Raw genomic sequence first — 20,772 nt, 5'->3', positions numbered from 1 at the left:
TGAAGTTGGAAATTTTGATGTGGGGGTCTCAAGGGATTGACTTGCTTTTGGAGCCAAGTGGCCATTTGAGGAACTGTGAACCTGGAGGTTACCACTTGCTAATAATTCAGTAATTTCCAGCACAAGTAAACACATAAAGTGAAGTAAGTTACTTACTTTGTGGAAAATACTTATGGACTTTTAATTTTGAGAGTTATGTTTTCGAAGTTTTCTGATTCACTCTCTTGACTTTGTTTGAATCAGCATCCCGCAGTCATTTAACTGCATCTTATTGCACTTCTACACTGGCTTCAACATTCAGCCACAGCAGCAGCTGCTTGACTTTAGGCGCCCTCGGCTCAAGTGCAAATGGGAGATTTTTAGCAGCTTATTATCTGACTTTCCTGTAGAAACAAAACACCTTATAAGCTCTGTTGTTTGTTTTTACATTCACCGAGCCAGTTATCATATCTTACCATGTAACTTAACAGATCCGAGGACTGTTTAGAGGTACTTTTTAAAAATGTTAAGTGGTGCTCCTCTTTTGTATGAGCACGCTGCCTTTACTTTTCATTCGCTTTAACAAGCTCAACTAGGCCAGTGGCATTACATCTATGAGTAAAAGCTTATGCACAGTTATTCCCTCAGGTTTAAAAACATGAAAAGGACAAAAGTCATTGCCATTATCCATCACATTATTTTGTTAATGAAAATGGCATTTTAAATGTCTCATCCGGGCTTCCTAATCTTTTTGTAGAAATGTCATTTTGATAAACACATTAATAATGTAGTACTAACTCACTGCACAAGTCTGTAATTTAGAAAATTGATATCATTACACAATTTGTTTAAGAAACAACCTTACCCCTAACTCAGGTGATCACCCACTGTGCAGTGACTTTCAGCTCTTTAGCTGTACGCAGTCTGCTATTACTCACCGTGCTCGACTCCCCCATGGCAACATAAAACATGTGGCACATCATGTCCTATGAGAAATGTATTCCCAGGTAACATATTATTATTTTCAGTTCTAATTTTTCTATCCTGACCTTACAAAAATCAACCGAAGCACAATCGTACTTATCAGCATGTTTAATTTGAGATTACTTGACATTTAACTGTAGAGCTTAACAAATTCTCATTTTTTTGCATTTAAAAAAGACACTAATTTCCTCCAGTCATTCAGAACCGACTATGTTGTGTGATAAGTGATAAGCATGGATAAAATCTAAGTAGAACTTTCTAATTACAATTAGAAGAGGTACAAATTGACCCTTTAATATCAAAATTGGCAGTAATTGTTGAAACACATGGTTTTTGATGCCACAAAGGAGTTAACAAAAGCAGCTTCTCATTTCTAGCTGATGACTGTGGATTTTGTCAACAAAACTTATGTTCTTATTGGCAGATTAGTGTGGCCAGCCAATGCAAACTAATTCTAATTAAGTCAGCATTGAGTCAGCTGAGAAGTCTGTCTCTAGACTTTTTAACGTTTCCATTTGACACATTTTGAAAGACGCACCCTGTGAAAGGGTCGAAAATATGTTAAGGTAACGACTGTGTACATGGTACAACTTTAATGCTATAAGAGTAGAAGCTACATCTCAGCAAACATTGGTTGTATGTCACGTACATACACACACACACACATACACACATTTACATATATATACACATATGCAATTAATTTGCACATTAATGACCTAATAACCGAACATGTATGTGTCCAGTGCAAGCTTATACATCAATGGCAGAATTTTGCTAATTTTGCTTTGATTTTTTTCAGACCGAGGTCAGTATTTTCTGACTTTCACTTTTGACATGCATCTGACCAGTCAATCTGCATGTTGTTGACAACATCCAAAATATCTGACATCGCAGATAGCTTGTTTCACATGGTTCACCAAACTCCATTTTATATGATAATGGGGGGTGGGGAAACTGCGGAGACAACGATTTCAAAGACAACATGAGGAGATGGAATAGACAATGAGCTTCAGTATGACGATGGTGTGGATATGAAGCTTCAACAGTTGACGAAAAAAGACTTTGTTTAACCTTGAAAATGGGCAACCACCCTCCTGTCAAATTATGAATGAACCAAATGTTCACTGGGCACAGCTGGGACAGTTCACAAGTTGTATAACACATTTCAACTAAGGATAGCTGCCGCTCCGGGTCAATCCATTCTCTGAAATGACCCCTCTATGTCTTCAAACTTGGTGCCGTCCTGAAATACATCCAAACCACATGAAACCAAATTCTCCTCTTTTTCCTCAGTATTGGGTTTATCCAGGTTTGTCTTTTTTCTTCTTTTTGTTAAGTAAAAGGAGCCCAGGTTATGTTCACCTGATGCTGATTACATCATTTTGCCGTGATTTACTTTTAGAAGCTCAATAATTTATTTTACTTTACAGGTGCATATCATTTCCTCAGTAAAATGATTAACTAACCTGTGATGAAGTGTTTGTCACTGACACATACTGACTGCATGTCTTTACAGGGCTTATTTTTCACTAAAAGGGGTGTGGTTGTGGGACATGGCATGTGTCTGCTCTCATCTATACATGAGGCTTCAACATGCTGAGTTGAAGCAACACTTGACGGGCCTGCTGTGCCTATAGTCACGGTTACTTATCTATGATTAGACAGAGGCTGTTCGGACACGGTGCTTAGCAAAGGGTCAATTGGACTGATTTCCAGAAACTTGTGGTTATTCCTTTAAACAAAAGGAAGCTAGAAGAAGAGAGGAGAAGAAAAGGCCCAATGTGACAAAACAGAGACTTGAAAAGAAACAAGGACAAAAGCGAGAATGACAAGGGAGAAAGAAAGAAATAGTTTGAGGAGGGAAGAACACCTGTGAAGTGAAGCAAATAGAGGAGCAGTCGGCGGCTTAAACACTCATACTAACAGATGGACGGTAGATAGAAATAAACACATGGCCTCGGGGAAGGAGAGACGGACAGAGAGGAAAAGAGAGGTAGAGGGATAAATAAAAAGAGAGAGAGTTAGATAGTGGTGAAGGAAAATGAAAGAGAGAGAGCGAGTGGGAGGACATGGCACACTGAAAGGTGGGACCTTCATTATGCAATGAGGACAGACAAGGGAATAACATGCACACACACACACACACACACACACACACACACACACACACACACACACACACACACACAAACCGCTAACACGCTCTTGTTTGCACGCCCACACACCCAAAACACACAGAGGCACAGATGCAGGCTAATTCAGGGAGGATTGCCCAAATTACCCAAATGGCAGAATTTCTCTCAGAAATGACAGCATGCTCTCTAATCTGCTGACCTTTGAATGAGGCGAGGACAGCACCGTGGGGGAGGGACAGTGAGAGACAGAAACGGAGAGGAGACAAGGAGGAAATACACTGACCATGATTCCTGTGAGAAGACAGACTCCTTTGCCACAGTAAGTATGAGGAACCATGTCTCCATAGCCGATGGACAAGAAGGTGATGGAGATAAGCCACATGGCTCCCAGGAAGTTACTGGTCACATCCTGGGCATCGTGATACCTGAAACAAAAAATATCGCCCATGTTCAGAGGAGAAAGTCAGTCAATAAAGGATATAAATACAAAAAAATAACCCAACATAACTGGCCCACTGGTCCTGTCTGCACATGTGGGCGTCAAACCTCAAACACGAATCTTTCAATTTCACCTGACACAGAACATAACACATAACTGCAGCTCCTTCTTCCACCACTCCTACCCGATGCACAACACTGTTGCCATAGAAACCAAACCTGAAGCCGTATTACAGAAGCTACCTAACTTGCAGGCCCTATCTTAACTGTTTGGCAACCATGATAATTAGAATTAGCACCGGCTTTAGGAAAAAAAAAGTCATCACAGATGAACAGTTCTTATCATAACTTAAGACAGGAAAAGTGTATTACACAAGCCTAATAATTTCGCAAAATTGTAAATAAACTCTCCTTTAGGATAATCTTTAAGCCAACTTTGACTTTTCCAGTGGTACTTCTAGCTAAGGTGCTTACTAACAAACAGAAGTGTTAGCAAACAATAGTTAATGGCAATGTTAGCTAACAGTAGCTTACAATAATGTTGGCTATAAGTTAGCGTTGCTGTAAAATTTGACAAAAAGATCCTATTTTAACCACTTGGTAACATGATAATTAGGTTTGTTTGTTTTAAATTTCACAAAACAAACATATTTTGATTTCACTGCAGATGTTACCAACACATCTGTCTGGACTTGGGTTGGGTGCCAGTGGTTGTTTATGCTCCATTTTTGTATGTTTCAGTGTGTTTTCATGAGAGAAAAACAATGGATGCAAAGTTGTAGCTCTGCGAGATGACAAAAGTAGTGTTGGTTGCTACGTGACAGACATGAACGTTGATAAGTGATGTTAGATTGAGTATTCATTGAGTATTTCCTAAACTGAGATAAAATAGGATGAATTAAAATAGGATTCCCAAAGTTAGTTAGGATTTGCTTCTGTGATACCAATTCTTCCTTAGGCTCTTCCTAACTAAACTTAGAACTTAAGATAAGAAGTTTCTATAATAATGCCCCTAGTGCAGATTTGAAAGTTGTTTTCTCAAAAAAAAAAAAAAAAGAACAGAAAAACATAAATTTGCACCTGGGATGTTATATATATATATACTCGCTCTGGGCTCTCTATTCTCTAGGCTGAAGGGACACAGTCTTCAAATTCTCAAATTTTCACCTTGTTTGAAGCAGTTTAATTGAATTTTGTGTATATATTTTCTCCTTCGTTAATTTGGTTTGGAGAGGAGAGGAAATGCCAGTTAAACTTGGATGCAGACCAAACAACGACTTCCCAGCAGCCAGGCAATGATGCATTTAATCAAGCTAATTAACCAACTGACATTTTTCCCATATTTCCTTGATTATCTGGAAAATGTTTAAACACATAAATAAGGTATGGTCACTTTTTGCCTTCCACTTGATGATACATTAACAACATTACATAACTCGTAAAATCAATTACTGCTATCATTATCAATCTTTAAATGTAAGTGGATAATTTGATTTACAGTTTCCTTAGTAACGGCGAGACATCATGTCATGTAGCTATTAAATGTTGTCTGCTGCTTTAACGTAATAAATAAATAATAAACAAATAAATCACCAGCCTGCACATCCATATGGCACAGCTGTCTCCTATAAGTATTTAAGCCCACCTGTCAAAGTAGAAAAACCTTAAGGCCATAAACCCCAGAATAACTATTAAAGATGCACTGCAAGATGATAAAATGACAGGAACATTTCAGTTTAACACCCTACTTAGCATATATAAGCAGTCATTAGCTTATAACACATTATGATATGGCACTGACCCGTGTGTAATATGTATAATTTTTTCACTTCTATTTTTCACACTTTAAGTAGGAAGTTTGAACAGTATTTGTAGTCAGATTTTGTTACTTTTGGGCAAAACCCGGCTAACTTTTTCCCTTTGTTTCCAGTATTTATGCTAAGCTAACTGGCTGCTGGCTGTGGTTTTATATTTACCAGCCAGATATGGCACCGGTATAGATCATCTCATTTAACTCTTATTTCCCAAAATGCCAAACTATTTGTTTAAGGTTTCTAACTACCAATGTCAAGAATGAACCCGTCTTCATGTCTTCACAGTTCTGAACACATTTCTAAAGACAAATGATCACATTTAAATGTCCTTATAGCTGCTTTAATCTACATTATAGAGTGGCATACTAAAATTAAGTGTGTGTATATGGCTTATAAATGCTGAATCAGGCAGTTAAAATGAAGTGCTATCAAAGTTGTCTTACAGGACACTATCATGTTGCTGATTTATGAGACAAAATGGACCAGCAAAGTAACAACTCTTATCGCCTGGATCAAATTTAGTGTACAACTGGTGAGAAAGCCTCTCAAACTGAAGTCTAAAGATGGATTATGTTGCACACATGTCCCAGATTATATTTCCTGCCAATTGAATTTAATTGTTGAGTTGAATTTCTTGGCCAATCACAGTCCAGCGCTCTGTCTTCTTCTCACTGTCTCTCACACACACAGACACAAATGAAGCAGCTTTGTTACTGACCTCTCACACACTCGTACGGTCCAGGCAGCGATAATCCACAGGGAGATGCTGAAGACCAGCAGCACCGTCCCGGGGCAGATAGTCATGAGGGTTTTCATTACAAACCGTGTGTTAAAATGCACCTGCAATACACACACAGTACACATACTCAGTATCAGGGTTGGTGGGTGAAGGAATACAGTACTGAAAATACAAAATATGAACAAATTGGTGGTATTCTTAAAATAGATTACTTGAAGGGATTACTTTCTTTTAGTTGCTCTAGAATTCATATGAGACATGCATTTCCCATAAACAGATCAAAAGAAATGTGTCACATTTTGTGCGTGTACAGTGCAGATGCCATACACCTCACTGAAGGAAATCACAGCCAAGACACTGTCAGGAAATATAAAGAACCTCTTCAACATTTCAGTGCAGTGCAAGTTGAGGTGATTTTAAGTTCTTTTTTTTGCCATGCTACCGTGCTCTATCATGCTAATGAGGGTTTCCCGTTAAGGGCAGAGGGTGTCATACGCTGTACAGGTTGGAAAGACCGCTTGAGACGAATTGTGATTTGTGATTTTGGCTCTACAGACTGTGTTACTATTAGTAACAGTGTTTTTTTGTGGGTGGAGCTTAGGTGGGGGCAAAACAATTCCTTGTTTTACATATTAGGTAATACTAGCTACCAAGTTTTGTTAGCTTGGCTTGTCATTTTATTTTGCTAACTTAATTGTCTGCAAACCCACTTCCTGGAGAACATCCCACTGAGCCAGAGGACGAATGAGAGGAAAACAGGCTATAGAGCCAAACAATTTTCACATCTAATTTTCACATCTATTTCGACTAAACCAAAGCTGGTGATTATTGGATGAGTGGAAAGATGAAAGAGTTTGATTTTGTTACTGTCTGGGTTATCATCAGTACTTGATTCTGGCACCGAACAACACAGCGAGATGAGATTTTCACTTGGTTATGTGGTCTGCTACTCTGAGGTGATTTGTGTTTGACATGACATTAATGACATCGGCACTAAAAGGGTCTGTGTAAGTAAAATTTGACTTTACTTCCTTGTTAATTTGGCTAACTAGCTCGTTAACAAGCACATATATCGCTAATTAGTCATAAATACGATCTGTTTATTCACCACATGATTTATGTTATATTCTTTGGATGTGTATGGCGTGCTTAACTTCCTCTGCATGACCCAGTGAGAACAGTGAAGAAATCTCACTATTCATGCAGTCATGCCCAAAGTCATGTGACTCTGAGAAACGGTATTTAGAATACATTACTTAAAGGATCAACATGTAGCAACTGCACGTCCATAAATCCAAATAGCATGTTGAAGCTACAGGTGGTACATTAGATAGAGAATTGAGTAATTTAATTGCATATGTTACAAATTATGTTCAGGACATGTATTTAGTAATCTTTAGTGGAATATGTTTTAAAAGTTACTGTCCCAACACTGCTCAATATAGCAGAGCTGATGAATGACTTTATAATATATATTTTAGTATTGTGTAGCTCTGAATCCCCTTCCTGTACACCGTTTCCCACACAGATTTGCTGTTTGACTAATTAGTCTTCTGAGTATCTTTTGATAGCGGCAGCACTTGGAGGATCTCCACTGTAATTGGAGCCGAGATCGGGGCTCGCCCTCTGACTCGGGTCAAACTATACAGTGTCTTTGAGTAATTGGCCTATTTCAGTGTAGTTTTTATCTGCTGCTCATTTGTCATCAGGTTGTGGCAGACGGGTGATTGGAGAGCAACGTTTGAGCCCTGGAAGGGTTAAGCAGCTGATAAACGAGTTGTCATGTTAGAGCTGCAATTCAATGGCAGCTTCACCTCCCCTCCCCATCACTGCAGCCTGAGGGTCATCGCAGATACACTCGCAACCTGCTAAATTACTCGTCCAAAATCTACTCCATCTCTCTCGATGTCCTCCTCCTCTCCTCATCCTCATAGTTTGCATATTTTCACTGCAAGCAACATCTCTACTTCCTGATTCTACAATAATGTTTATCGTTTAAAGTCATTATGAACCTGGCACCAATCATTTATTGCATGGCTCATACACGTTTCTCCGCACTCGTATTGCAATCTCATTCTTGTCTTTTCTTTTCATGGCCCATTTGAGCCGTTTGCAATATCTTGTTCCCATTTCACGCTCCCATCTCATATTGTATTATGAAAGATTCACCACAGCTTACATCTAAGTCTCTATGCACAGCAATAACAAAAGGAGAGGAAGCGGGTTTGAACTGGTAGATGAAAAGAAACAGCGTGACTAGAAGGACAGGGCGGAAGGAAGGACTTGAGATAGTCTGAGAGATAGGCTAGAGGCCAGGATTGAAAGGGACAGGGAGGACACAGATTTAATTTAGAGGAGAGAGCTCTTGACCTTAATACCTTTACAACTCCTTCACCTCTTTAAGCTTTGACCACCACACTCTTGAATGCATATTGCACACACGCACACCTGCAAGCACACAACCAGAGGTGGGAAGCAACGGTAGCCATTCTCTGAATTTTCACAGAAATATCTGAACTTCCTACTCTTGACATTTTCAAAACAGGTTATCTACTTTGGATGGGACATAAGACATATAAAAGATGATTTCTTGTTGTATCCATCAGTGCATATCACACATGACAGATGTAACAAGATGAGAATGACATAAAAAAAACAAGACAAAATAGACAAGAAAGGGAGACTCCACCACGGAGAAAAGGTGAGATTCAGTTTGCTTTGCATAGAAATAGACTGTAGAGGTCTCCTTCAGATGGCTACTTTTTACTTTCATACTTAAAGTACATTTCAGAGCCTGTGCACGGTTGCATAAACCTTGCAGCTTAAGTTTCAAACTTAAGTTAGTCGCTTAAAAAAAACATTTCCCTAAGTTACGGGGTTTGCTTAGGAGCATTGCATAAAATCTTTTATTGTGTCTCCTTGCCTAAGTGTTTAGACTAACCATATGTTCACACTATCAGTGACATAACTACAAAATGGCCAAACATGGTCAGCTACAATGCTGCCAAGTTGCCAGTGAAGTGCTACTGGCACTCATTGACGTCAATGAGCTTATGTGTGTAGAATAAAGAAACTGGCTATGGCAAGTCCATTGTTTACACGGCACAGGAAGTGTGTGGAGAAGCAGAAGTGCCAAAACAAAAACATGATTGGTTGACACGTCACTCCATCATTGGAGCACTGAAGAAAGCTGAGGTCAAGGTGACGTCAGTTTCTGGCTTTGTGTTGCCAGCTGCGATTCATTCAATTCAATTGAGTTGCCGGTAGTGTGAACATACCGCAAGGCTTTCACAGCAGTAACTGTCATAAAACAACACAAAAGAAGATTTGAAAAGAAGATGCGAATGTTCTCCTTGTAGAAGCACAAGTACATAATCCAAAGTAAATTTAATCTATCCATAACAAATAGGCACAAGCAGAAGATGTAAAAGTAGTGTTGGTGTTGACTGACAAACTACTGTGACAGCAAGAAAGGAAATAACCAAACATCAACAACAAAAAAACATTAAAGACAAAGCTACAAATCTAGCCAAAGACATAACATAGCGACAAAGTTGCTATTTCACTTCTAAGAGACTATTATAAGCACCTTGAAATTTTCTAAGGAAAATGGTCACTAAGGACCTTCTAGTAATGCATAAGGGGACAATACTTAGAAACGGACAGAGATAGAAAGGGCTTTCCCTTACAACAACCTAAGGAAATCCTGAGCCTGATTTTATGCAATTCTTTTTTTTTTGTCAGGCATCTTTGGATGAAGATTTAAGGTAAACCTATGTGCTTTTATGCAGCCTAGCCCTTTACTTTCTCACTTTTACTTATGTCACTCCCAGGCTCTTTCTTTTACACAAGTGTCTGTAACTTCTACATGAGCAAAGAACACGACTGGGGAGTATTCAGAATACAACTATTGAAGATTTGTAAAACAGATTTTGGGTAACTGTATTTCATTACATTTACAGCTTAAATTGTTTTTATTCTGAATACACTTACTGTTAAAGTCGAGAGATGGGTGTGAACCCGTCATGTCAGAAAAAATTAATATGTATAGTATAATATATTTAAGTGTAAAATCACACTCAGAATCAGTTAATATGAAGCACAGTGTCTTGGCTGTTCACGAGATGCATGAACTTTTACACTCAGGTGACAGGTGTGTTACAACCATTTTAAATGTCTTTAAACTAAAAGCAGGAATTGTGGCCTACATAAGTAGTTTGATAAAGCATACAGATGGCTCCCCTTTTAGCTAGTTCATATCATCCCTAACTATACTGACAGTAAATTTCTGGGAAAATAAATTACTGTGTGTGTGTGTGTGTGTGTGTTAATTCAAATGTAGGTGTGTGGTAACATTAGTTGCTCTATAAGTGATCTAATGAGACCTGTATATTGATCTCTGCAGTGAGGTCATTCCCAAAAGCATTAACTGTGTTCAGAGTGACCAGACAAATTGGCTTAGCGAGACAATTTTGAAGTATTCCAAAAGTAATCCAAAGTATTACTTTTAAGGTTACTTAACTTGAGTAATCTAAAGGAATACTTTACAAATGACATTTCTTGATGTGTATTTGGTAATCTGTGGTGGAAAACAACACAACAGTGACCCTCCCAACATTAGTAAAGAATGTGTGTACTTGTACTCATGTCACACTCTGACCTTATTTAGGGCACCTATACTCCTGGAGGAGGCGTCGGTGAAGAGTTTGCTGTGCAGAAGCATGACTCTGGCGATGAGGTAGAGGCGCAGGAACATGGGCACGCTCAGCACCATGTCCAGGTCGGCCTCGGCCTGCGACGGCGCGTACGAGAAGGCCAGCCGCGCCCGCCACTGAAACTTAAAGTCCCCGGGCACTGGATGCACCGCAGACACCAGCAGCTCCAGAGCGATCAGCAGAACCCTCTCCATCGTCATGGCGATGCGCCAGTCGTCCGCTCCGTTGTCGATGACAAACAGCTGCAGGGACAGGAAGAGAGTTAAAGGAGTGAAGGAGTTACACTTGTTTTAAACTTTTCATCCTGATCCTCTGCTGGCACGGGCCACTCATCAGTACAGCTGACTGATCTGATGATTAAAGGAACTAGGAGCAATTTAGACTAAATGTCTCTTTTCCTGGGATGTAAAATACCATCCATCTAATCAGTAATCTATTCAATCTTCACACAGTCATTTGGCTCATTTTCATATAACCTACAACTCTTACTTAAATTAAAAGATGCCTAGTCATCTCAAGTGGCTACTTTTGAGCAAAAACAGGATCCTGATTAGCACAACAACAATATTTTTCAAAAAAAAAAGACCACTACTCCGGTAATTCAGTCTCATGAGCACGTGTCTAACAATAGTACTTTAATTGCAGTTTTCCCTCCTGTATGTTGTTGTTTTGCATTTGTAATTGCTGTTGTTACTCCTGATATCGTCACCAAAGCTGTTGTTATAAGGAAGTGGTAAGAGCAGGTTTCATTACAGAGGGCCCTCCTCCAGACAGTGCTGACAGGAAGTGAGGCGGGGGGGTGGAGGTGGTGCGGAGGGGGAGTTGGGGTTGATGAGAGGAGAGGGCGGTGGAAAGAGATGGATGAAGTGGAGAGGAAATGAAGAGATAAAGATAGGAATGAGGAAATATCAGGGGAAGGAGGACACGGCAAAAAAAAACTCAATTTTTTTAAGTCAGGCGTCAGTTCATAAAGTCTTATTTTGTTCAAACAAGTGCATTTTCCAGTGGAGTCAAATTATTTCAACCTGTTTCTAAAACAAAGAGCTTGTGTGAAGAATTTTCTAGAAATGTATGTCTGTAACCAAAGCATCATGTGTAAATCTAGGTGACACTGACTGAAAGTATATATAGTCATATGTATTTAGTAACTTTTGAGTATTTGAGTTTGGCAGTTTGTGCTGATTTTTGGCTGTCATCGTTACAGATGATCGGTTTCATGATAAACTGTGATAAAAATTTCAACGATTAACTATCCTGATAACCACATTTGAGTACCACGCATTGAAAAAACTCACAGTAAAAACTCCAGCATCAGCCAACATAAGCAACAGTCTGGGTTTGTTTTGCATCAATGAAAACACTGACAACAAAGGACATGATGCCATGCCAGTTTTTCAATATAAAAGTTGATGAAATGATTTCAATGTGTGCATCAATACTTCTTGGACATTTTCAGCACAATTTCACCTCTACTCTTCATTCTCAACTGGGTGCCTCTTCTTGAAGTGATGAAATAAGTTTGTTGTATTGCCACAATTTGTTGTTGTCTTCTTGTACTTCTTATATATTATGTAATCTTTGTAACCAAACCACTGCCACTCCCCTTTTTGAAGCAAATGTCTCCGTTGTGGAGCCAGTAGCAATGCTACTATAGCTTTCAGCCATGCTTGCTGTTGCTGCACATAATGCTATAATGTCATTATTTCAACAAGTCAGAATGCCTCCATTATCACAATATGATTTTATCTTGAACAATATGATATGACACACCCCTAATGGACATGTATGTACATGTATAATATATAAGGGATTTACCCTCGTGAATTGATGTAGATATGGAATGCATTGTCAGGATTTAAGTTATGTTACTTTCATATGCAATCTTTCCTCCATAATGAATGAAAAAGGAAAAAAACAATAAAAACTTCCTCACAATAGAAGAGGGAAAAGAAGAAGAAGAAGAAAAATAAAAAGGAGGAGAAGAACTGCACATGATTGTACAATATTCTTGAGGCATGCAAATTTACATTAGAAACAAGCTGGAATGCTGCAACTAGGGATGTTACTGATTGATCATTAATTGATTACATGGGTTAAGAATTTAGCAGATTAAAAATGCATTAATCGATAATGCTTGTTTTGTTCAGTGGAGCTATTTTTAAATAAAGACAGGCAGATAAGAGCAGCCATTTCAAACGAGAGGCTTCATGTATTATTATTCTGTTTATTTAGATGTTTTAAAATGAGTATTGATTAATTAATTATCCATTGTTAACATGCACAAGTATTGGTTAAGGTAAATGCACAACATTTTCAGCCCTAGTTGCAACTGAAGAGCACAATTGCATGATTTTATTCATTCATAAAAATAAAACAGAAAAAAAAGCAGTTTTAGGATTCAGTACAAACAAAAATGTCTTGATAGAAGATTCTTCGATGGATTATGTTCAAGAGAGAGTCAGGAGCACAACATGAAAGCAGTAGTACAGTCTGAAAAGAGCGATCGGGGCACACAGTGAGAGAAATGAGGAACTCCCCTGCTGTAAATCAGCAGAGTTTACCAGATGCTGTACTGCCTGGAGAAACAGCCAGTGCTAACAATTGCTCTTTACCACATGATTCATCTCGAGGGCTTTCAGCCCACACAAACATTTATTTAGGAAAACAAAAAAATACAATAACAGGTCAAACATCAGAAGGAACGGGCATGACAGCCAGCCGCTGTGTGTCACAGCCAACTGGTCACTGATGAAGGTGGACTGAAGCTCTGCCACGTCCTCAGTGCCTGTATGGACGCGCGCACACACACACACACACACACACACACACACACACACACACACACACACACACACACACACACACACACACACACACACACACACACAAACACTACATATTTCATCGTTATCTATATCTGGCTCAGCAGGGTGGATGTGTTTTCCTTGTTCTACTGTTGTAACATGTATGCACACATGTAGCCAACATGTGTACACACACATGTGTAGCCTGTGCACATGCCTGAGTAATTGTGTAAGCTATCATTTGAACCAAGGGTCAAACACTGGCTGTATTCTTTAATGATTTCAGTAAGAGTGTGTGTGTGTGTGTGTGTGTGTGTGTGTGTGTGTGTGTGTGTGTGTGTGTGTGTGTATGTACTGTACTTGTGTGTATTTGTGTATGCCTGAGTGAGTTTGAGAGAGAGTGTGCAGACCCAGCCTCGTCATGGTGACTGTTGCCAAGGCGACAACATCAAAGAGCAGCCAAGCTTAATTAGGATCCCCAGCGAGAGAGAGGGGAGAGAGGGAGGAAGAGGGAGGAAGACAGAGTCAAAAAAAAGAGAGAGGAACGCAGTGAGAGACGAGACAAGAAGAAGAAGAAAGATAAAGGAGATGCAGGAAAAAGACAGAAAGGTGTGTGTTTGTGTGAGTACGTGTGTGTGTGCGTGTGTGTGTGTGTGTGTGTGACAATGAGTGATGAGGTACAGAGAGGAATGCACAGACAGGTTGTCTAACACTCATGTTCTCTGTGGAGACTTGCAAGGGTTTGTGTGTGTGTGTGTGTGCATTTGTTGTCACCTTTTAGCAAAAATTTATTTGATCCCAACTTCTTAATTGTGAATATTTGCTGGTTTCTTTACCACTGTATGACAGTAAACTGGATATCTTTGGGCTGTAGACAAAACAAGACATGTGAGGACATCATCTTGGACCATGGGAGACACATTTTCACCATTTTCACACAATATGGAAAAAAAACTAACCATTGATTGAGAAAATGATCAACACATTAATTGACAATATAAATGATTGTTAGTTGCAGCACCAGCCACGAGCAGCGTAATGAGTGTGTGGCATGCAGGTGAGGAAGAGCAAGCAGCAGACGAGCAACAGTGCTGCTAGCAGAGCAGAAAGTTACATTTTGTAGTAAGCTGTTACTCTGGCATTAAATGTACAGTCAGTTAATAAACACTGCAGCTTCTCAACAACATGAAAGGTCTCGTCTGTTGTTTCCCAACTGCTCAAAGCGTGAAGGGGGTCGACTGAAATAAACTGAGCAGGAAAAGCTTTCAGAAGCTTTGTAATCCAGCGTTGAACTGCAGCGTCTTTTCTGAGACTTTGTAAAATAAGTCATAATGAAAAATCCAACACTGAAGGTTTTCTGGGAGTTAGCTTGTTGTTATGTGTCCACTGGCAATCCAATGATGCCTTGGGTTGAATGTTAACCAATCAGAAGCTTTTCAACCAATCAGCTGACTTGTGACAGCATTGATCCATAGTTGTATTAATAGATTCATTCACGCTGATCTCAAACAAGTTTCAAAATGAAATAACATGAGATTGATCCTTCAAAATAAATTTTGTGGTGATGCCAGTAATGAGCTCAACACTGCAGTAGATATCACATGACTGCAGTATTGCGGTGATGTGGTTATCGTCTCAGCCCCATACTCAACAGTCAACTTTTATTTCTCTAGAAATGCTAACTGCACCTTTAAGATGTGATTTACAGCTAAAATTAGGCTTGGGACTGGAGTTAGGCATATAGTAATTGTAGTTTCATCTCCAGGGAATGAATGTAAGTCAATGCAATGCAGAGAGAACCCAACTACATGCTGTCATCCATTCTTTCTCTCAGCCAGTGTGTGACAGACATCGTCTATGTCTCTCATTTTTTCCTCCTTCCAAAATCCCTCACTCCCCTTCCTTCGCTCTCTGAATGACATCTCTCCAAATCAAAACGGAGGTGATCCAGTTTCTTGCAACTGGAGGAGATGAGTGCCTCTCCCTTCCTCCCCTCCTGTACTGTCGGTCTTTTCCTGACTAAATCATCACGAGGAATGGATAAATAATTAAATTCCATTAGGAAAGTAATCTGTCAATGGGAATGAGTGAGTGCCACTGCCCCAACAGGACCACGACCAGGATAGAGGGAGGGAATGAGGGAGGAGGCGCTGGGAGGAAGGAAAAGAAGGCAGGGATTGTCTTCGTGTGTGTGTGTGTGTGTGTGTGTGTGTGTGTGTGTGTGTGTGTGTGTGTGTGTGTGAGGGAGGGAGTTCAAAGACTGGGTTGCACCAACAGAGATTAATTTGATCTAAGATAAGTTTGAGTCATAGTTAAGATAAACTAAGTTTAAAATGAAAGAGAATAAATAATAGATAAATAATAAATACATACATAGATATATACATAAATCGATATTTAAAAATCCCTGTAAAAACTAATCTTAGGTTTATCTTATTCTTATTCTAAATTTGATGTAAACTGAAAGAGTTTAATCAATTCTTCCTGATCCAAATTTAAATAAATAAATAAATAATAAATTTGTGTGTTGACAGATTTAAGTAAGTAAAAAGGGGGAAAACTAGAAAAATATTTTTTATTCCTGAACAAAGCATTACCTTGTTTGCTAGCTAGCTAAAAAGTTAACAAAACTTTACAGTCTTTGCTAGCTTGCTAAAGAGTAAGTTAGCTGAGTTAACATACACCTGATTGCTTTGTCAGAAAAGCTCTAAAACTTGTTGGGCAAATTAATGGAACAATAAGGCCAAATAGAAGATTTACTGGACTAAAAGAAAGAAGCGAGGCATCATAAAACTCAGTTGAGTTGAGTCTGTCCCTTAACCTTCTTTAGGGAACTTAATTATTCTGCTAGATCCATCTCAGAAGGCAGCTATTTCCAAAGTTAAAATACAATAAAATTTAATCTTGGTCTAGATTACAAACTAAACTGAGGTTTAAAGAGAAGTAAATTTAATCTGTCTTCATTTTAAGATGGTTCAGTGCAACATAAATTAAAGTAAACTGTGATTTCACTGAGTTTTAAAAAATTAATACTTGTTGGTGCAACCCAGCCTAAGTGTCAAGTCTATCAGGAGAGAAACAGGGAGGAAGGTCAGAGAACAGCAAAGATGAACTCGGACATAAAGAACAAGCCCATGGGGTAAAATGAACAAGATCGTGGGGGAAAAAAGTGTCCTCTGCTATTTTCTTAATTTTAACAAAACATGGCATCACAGGGCAGAGGGCAAAGCACAAGGAAAGGCAACAGAAAGCAGACAGGACAGAAGGAGGGCAAAGAGAAAAAACAAAGAGCAGGCCAGCGGGAGAGAAGGGAGCCAAAAAAAAAAGAAAAAAAGGAAGAAATGTGTGAAAATGACAGCACCAAAGATAGGCTGGAGTCTCTTCACAGGTGAAGGTGCGAGGTCTGAGCGGACACTCTTCACCTCAAGCATCTGCAACCTGCTGGAGGAGTTTGTCACCCTCCATCTTCAGCCATCCATCCATCTATCCATCCATCCATCCATGCCTCGACCCCTTCCTGTCCCCATGGCCATCGTACCTTGGTAATCGTGTTAAGTCACTGATTGCAGATGTCTCTCATCACGGAACCAGACGCGGAGCTGGCCAGACTTGAGTGAGCGAGACAGGCGGGGTACAATTTTGCACACATGCACGCACACACACATACACACACACATCCAGACAGTCCTGTCAAATCAAACGCAGCACTGAGTCTTAAAAAAAGATACAGATGCAGGCAAATCAGCCTCATGCCGACATTTCCCACAGGAGGGAAAAAGACTAAACTTCAGTCTGGGACGGAGACGGCCCCAATCAGTGCAGGAGACAGTGACAGAGCGAACACTGAAAAGCATGCATGCGTACTTTTACACACATAGTCACACCTCTGGGAAATGTCTGGGTCTTACAGCATGGAAATCCCTGGAACAGGCAGAAAATAACTGGGGCGAACTAAACACACACACACACACACAGACACACACACACATGCACAGAGTACATGTGAATATGCAGAGAGGATAATACGCTTTCCTTGACTGTAATTGCAGCTCTGAGGGAACACCCCTGTGGCTGTTTCTACATACTCAACAGAGGAAAGGAAGGAGAGAAGGTGTCGTGGAAGTGAAAAGGAAGTGTTGGAAAGTGTGAGAGATGCAGGAAAGATTCACAGTGTGTGTGTGTGTGTGTGTGTGTGTGTGTGTGTGCATGAGTGCTGTTGCCACTAGAAAGTCTAAAAACAGAAACTGGGAGAGAGTAAAAAGAAAGAAAGGATTCTACCAGTGGTGTCTCGAGACCAGGAATCTCCTTCATTCAGTGCAAATATGAAAAACAACTCCGGTTACTAAAAATGGCTACAGGCTAGAGAAACTCAAATGGCATCTGATAAATTAACATTTCTTGGAAATAAGTGGGTGAAATGCTTCTTTCATGTTGCAGTCTAAGGAGGATGCTGTGGTTAACCTCGCTCTCATTTTCTCCTCCATTATAGTTCCCAAGGCGGATGTGCATTATGCAGAATCTGCAGAACATGACATCATGAAATGACCATCCAAGTATTAAGATGTCCCAGGATTTTAAAGAAGACAACCCTCTTTGGAAGACTACCACGCACTTTATTTTCCTAATGCCATCTGCCAGCATTTGAGTGGCTGTGAGTGCCAAGGCGGTGTCTTCTTGATCAATGGGCTGCTTCTAAAAACCTCCAAAAGTAACTGAATAACACAGTTCACTAATGCTTAAAGTGCACTAATGGAGTGGAGAAATATCTCTTCTCGCACACTCTCAGAGTTTTTATTTGATTAATTTCAACAATTTGTTTTTTTTCTTTTCAAGCCTGGATTTCTTGCAAGTTTATGAGCTAAAATGAATCCTTTCATCCAAGAGTAGTCTGTTTTCTTGTTGCTGGCTTTACAAAAGTTTGTGTGTGTGAGTGTGTGTGTGTGTGTGTGTGTCTGTGTATATGTGTTAAGAAAAGAAAAGAAAAGAAGGCCACTGGTGAGCTGGCAGATTAGTGAGTCACGCAACAGACCAGAACTTCAAATACATCAATATGCATGCGTGGACGTCCCTGGATGCTACATGAAACACATGAAAGATAAGGTGCAACCCTCCTAAATTTGCAGATATTCAAACATTTAGCCTGGGTTGGCCCTATGAGTCACTTACTTGGAAAGTGTGGTTCATGTAACAGCTGTATTTGGAATATATTTCTTGATTCATCATTGGCTAGACTAATGATCTAATGATATTTCAATCCTCAGCCTCCATTATTCCTGACCCATCTCTGTCGGTGGTTGCAATGTTAACTCAAACTAATGGCATGCGGCCACACAGATTGGACTGTAAATCACAGCACTCAAAATGTCTCCTGAGTTCATGGTGGTGATAACAACCACAGGGCAAATTCTCATAATACAATACAATGAAAGTCTTTATCTGTTCAGAAAGTTACAAAGAATCAGTGAAAGCATCTGACATAAGCAAGGTTAAACTCAGTCGTAAAAAAATTAAAGCAATGTTAAGAACTAAACACATTGTCAAGGGCAGTTATGAGACTATGCTTACAAAACATAACAGTTACTCATGTTAGTGTTGTTGTGTTAAAGAGGTATGACCTAAAAAAAATCTTTATCCTTGAAATTTCTGTTGAGATGAACTTTTTTTTTTAAAGAGAATTCTCAAGTATATTATTGAACCACACCACTAAATGACTTGTGACAGTCCAGCAGGAATATTTTACAGTTACTGTGGTAACGATGTTAACTGTTGTTGGTGTTCGTTATGCAAAAATCACAGAAAAGGAGAGAAGGAGATGACAAATGTACCTAAAGTGCATATACACAATATACTGCAAAGCAATCAGAAATCTTCCAAAACGGATGGAGTTTTCACACTGCCGCTCGGCAAACAACCACCTGAACACCTGCCTACATGCAAGAGTGTTCCCCCAAGAAGCAAAGCATTTTTAAAAGCTACTGCTGCTGGGTCCATGGCTGCGATGAAATCATGGACAAGATCATGTGTATCTTTAAGGATAAATATATAACATAACACTACACTCCTATAATATTGTTGGATTCATTTTAAATGAGAGTTTAAAAACATTTTGTAGCTATTGTAGCCTTGAGCAGCTCGCCTCAAGCAGAGATGAGCAGAGGGCTACAGAGGTCTGGTAACCTCACCTCTCTCTAACCCCAGAACCCCCCTGTTGTTTTTCACTTTCATACTTGTAGTCTTCAGCTCCACCGGACACTGACTCAGCTGACATCACCTCAGGCAATTTATCAGACTTAATGCAGGTCCCTCTGCATAAAATCAGCGAACTTTCCCTTTAAGGATAATGTGAGTTCAGTTAAATCTATGCAATTCACTTGGCCTTAGGGAAGAACCACTAATACAGATTAGAATGCAGATTCTTCTTGAGTGGTTTGTTCACTTAATTTATGAGAACTGACCACATTCATCAGTTTTCTTGTATTTAGTATTTTGTCTGTGGTACAAATACAATTTATGACTGGTCAAGACCTGTCGTAGGAGTTGTGTACAGTTAGTTTGCTGTTATCCAAATGTAGGTTTTCCACTAATGGATTGTATATTTCATTACTTTGAAGCACCTTTGACTAAATTACACTTCATAATTATGTTGACATGATCCTGTCTGACTCTGCACTTCAACTTATAATATAATTTACAAATATAGCCTAATGATATCATTAATTTAAGTTGGTTATTATCATTACTGTCAGGCTTATTGGGCATATCTTCACATGCAGGTTTTTTCCAAGTCATTGTCTAGGGGAACATCCTCTGCAGCAATGGCAGATAGTGCATTATAGCATTATCTATGCCACAGGCTCTGTTGTCCATTTCCGTGATGGAGACCTCCCACTGACCTCCTCTTCCCACTGCAGTCATTTTAAATAAATCTTTTAAAAAACTATTAAGAAAGGAATGATCTCAAGAAGCTTTATGTACCACTACACTGAACATTTACACTTTATATTTATTTATTTGAAAAGGAACAATGTACATTAATTAATATTTAAACAAATGTAAATGCACCTGAGTTAGCCAAAGGCTTGTTTTCATCTGCAGTCCCTTTGCCAGATGTTGTTAGGCAATTTAGAATAATAACAATTATATAATATGCACAATAGTTAC

General features: G+C 39.3%; 1 protein-coding gene across 1 annotated transcript in view; it reads right to left on the bottom strand.

Moving 5' to 3' along the window:
- Positions 1-20,772, bottom strand: part of kcnn3 (potassium intermediate/small conductance calcium-activated channel, subfamily N, member 3) — an 80,718-nt gene that overhangs the window by 31,753 nt on the left and 28,193 nt on the right. Inside the window, exons 4-6 of the mRNA XM_084726694.1 lie at positions 10,753-11,049; positions 6,072-6,193; positions 3,385-3,526 (exon numbers count right to left, since the gene is read on the bottom strand). Coding sequence (XP_084582820.1) covers positions 3,385-3,526; positions 6,072-6,193; positions 10,753-11,049 — 561 coding nt within the window. The remainder of the gene's footprint in view (positions 1-3,384; positions 3,527-6,071; positions 6,194-10,752; positions 11,050-20,772) is intronic.

The sequence above is a fragment of the Lutjanus erythropterus genome, chromosome 9, assembly GCF_056507025.1.
Source record: "Lutjanus erythropterus isolate fLutEry1 chromosome 9, fLutEry1.hap2, whole genome shotgun sequence".
NCBI classification, from domain to species: domain Eukaryota; kingdom Metazoa; phylum Chordata; class Actinopteri; order Lutjaniformes; family Lutjanidae; genus Lutjanus; species Lutjanus erythropterus.
This window is presented reverse-complemented; position numbering and strand designations above follow the sequence as displayed.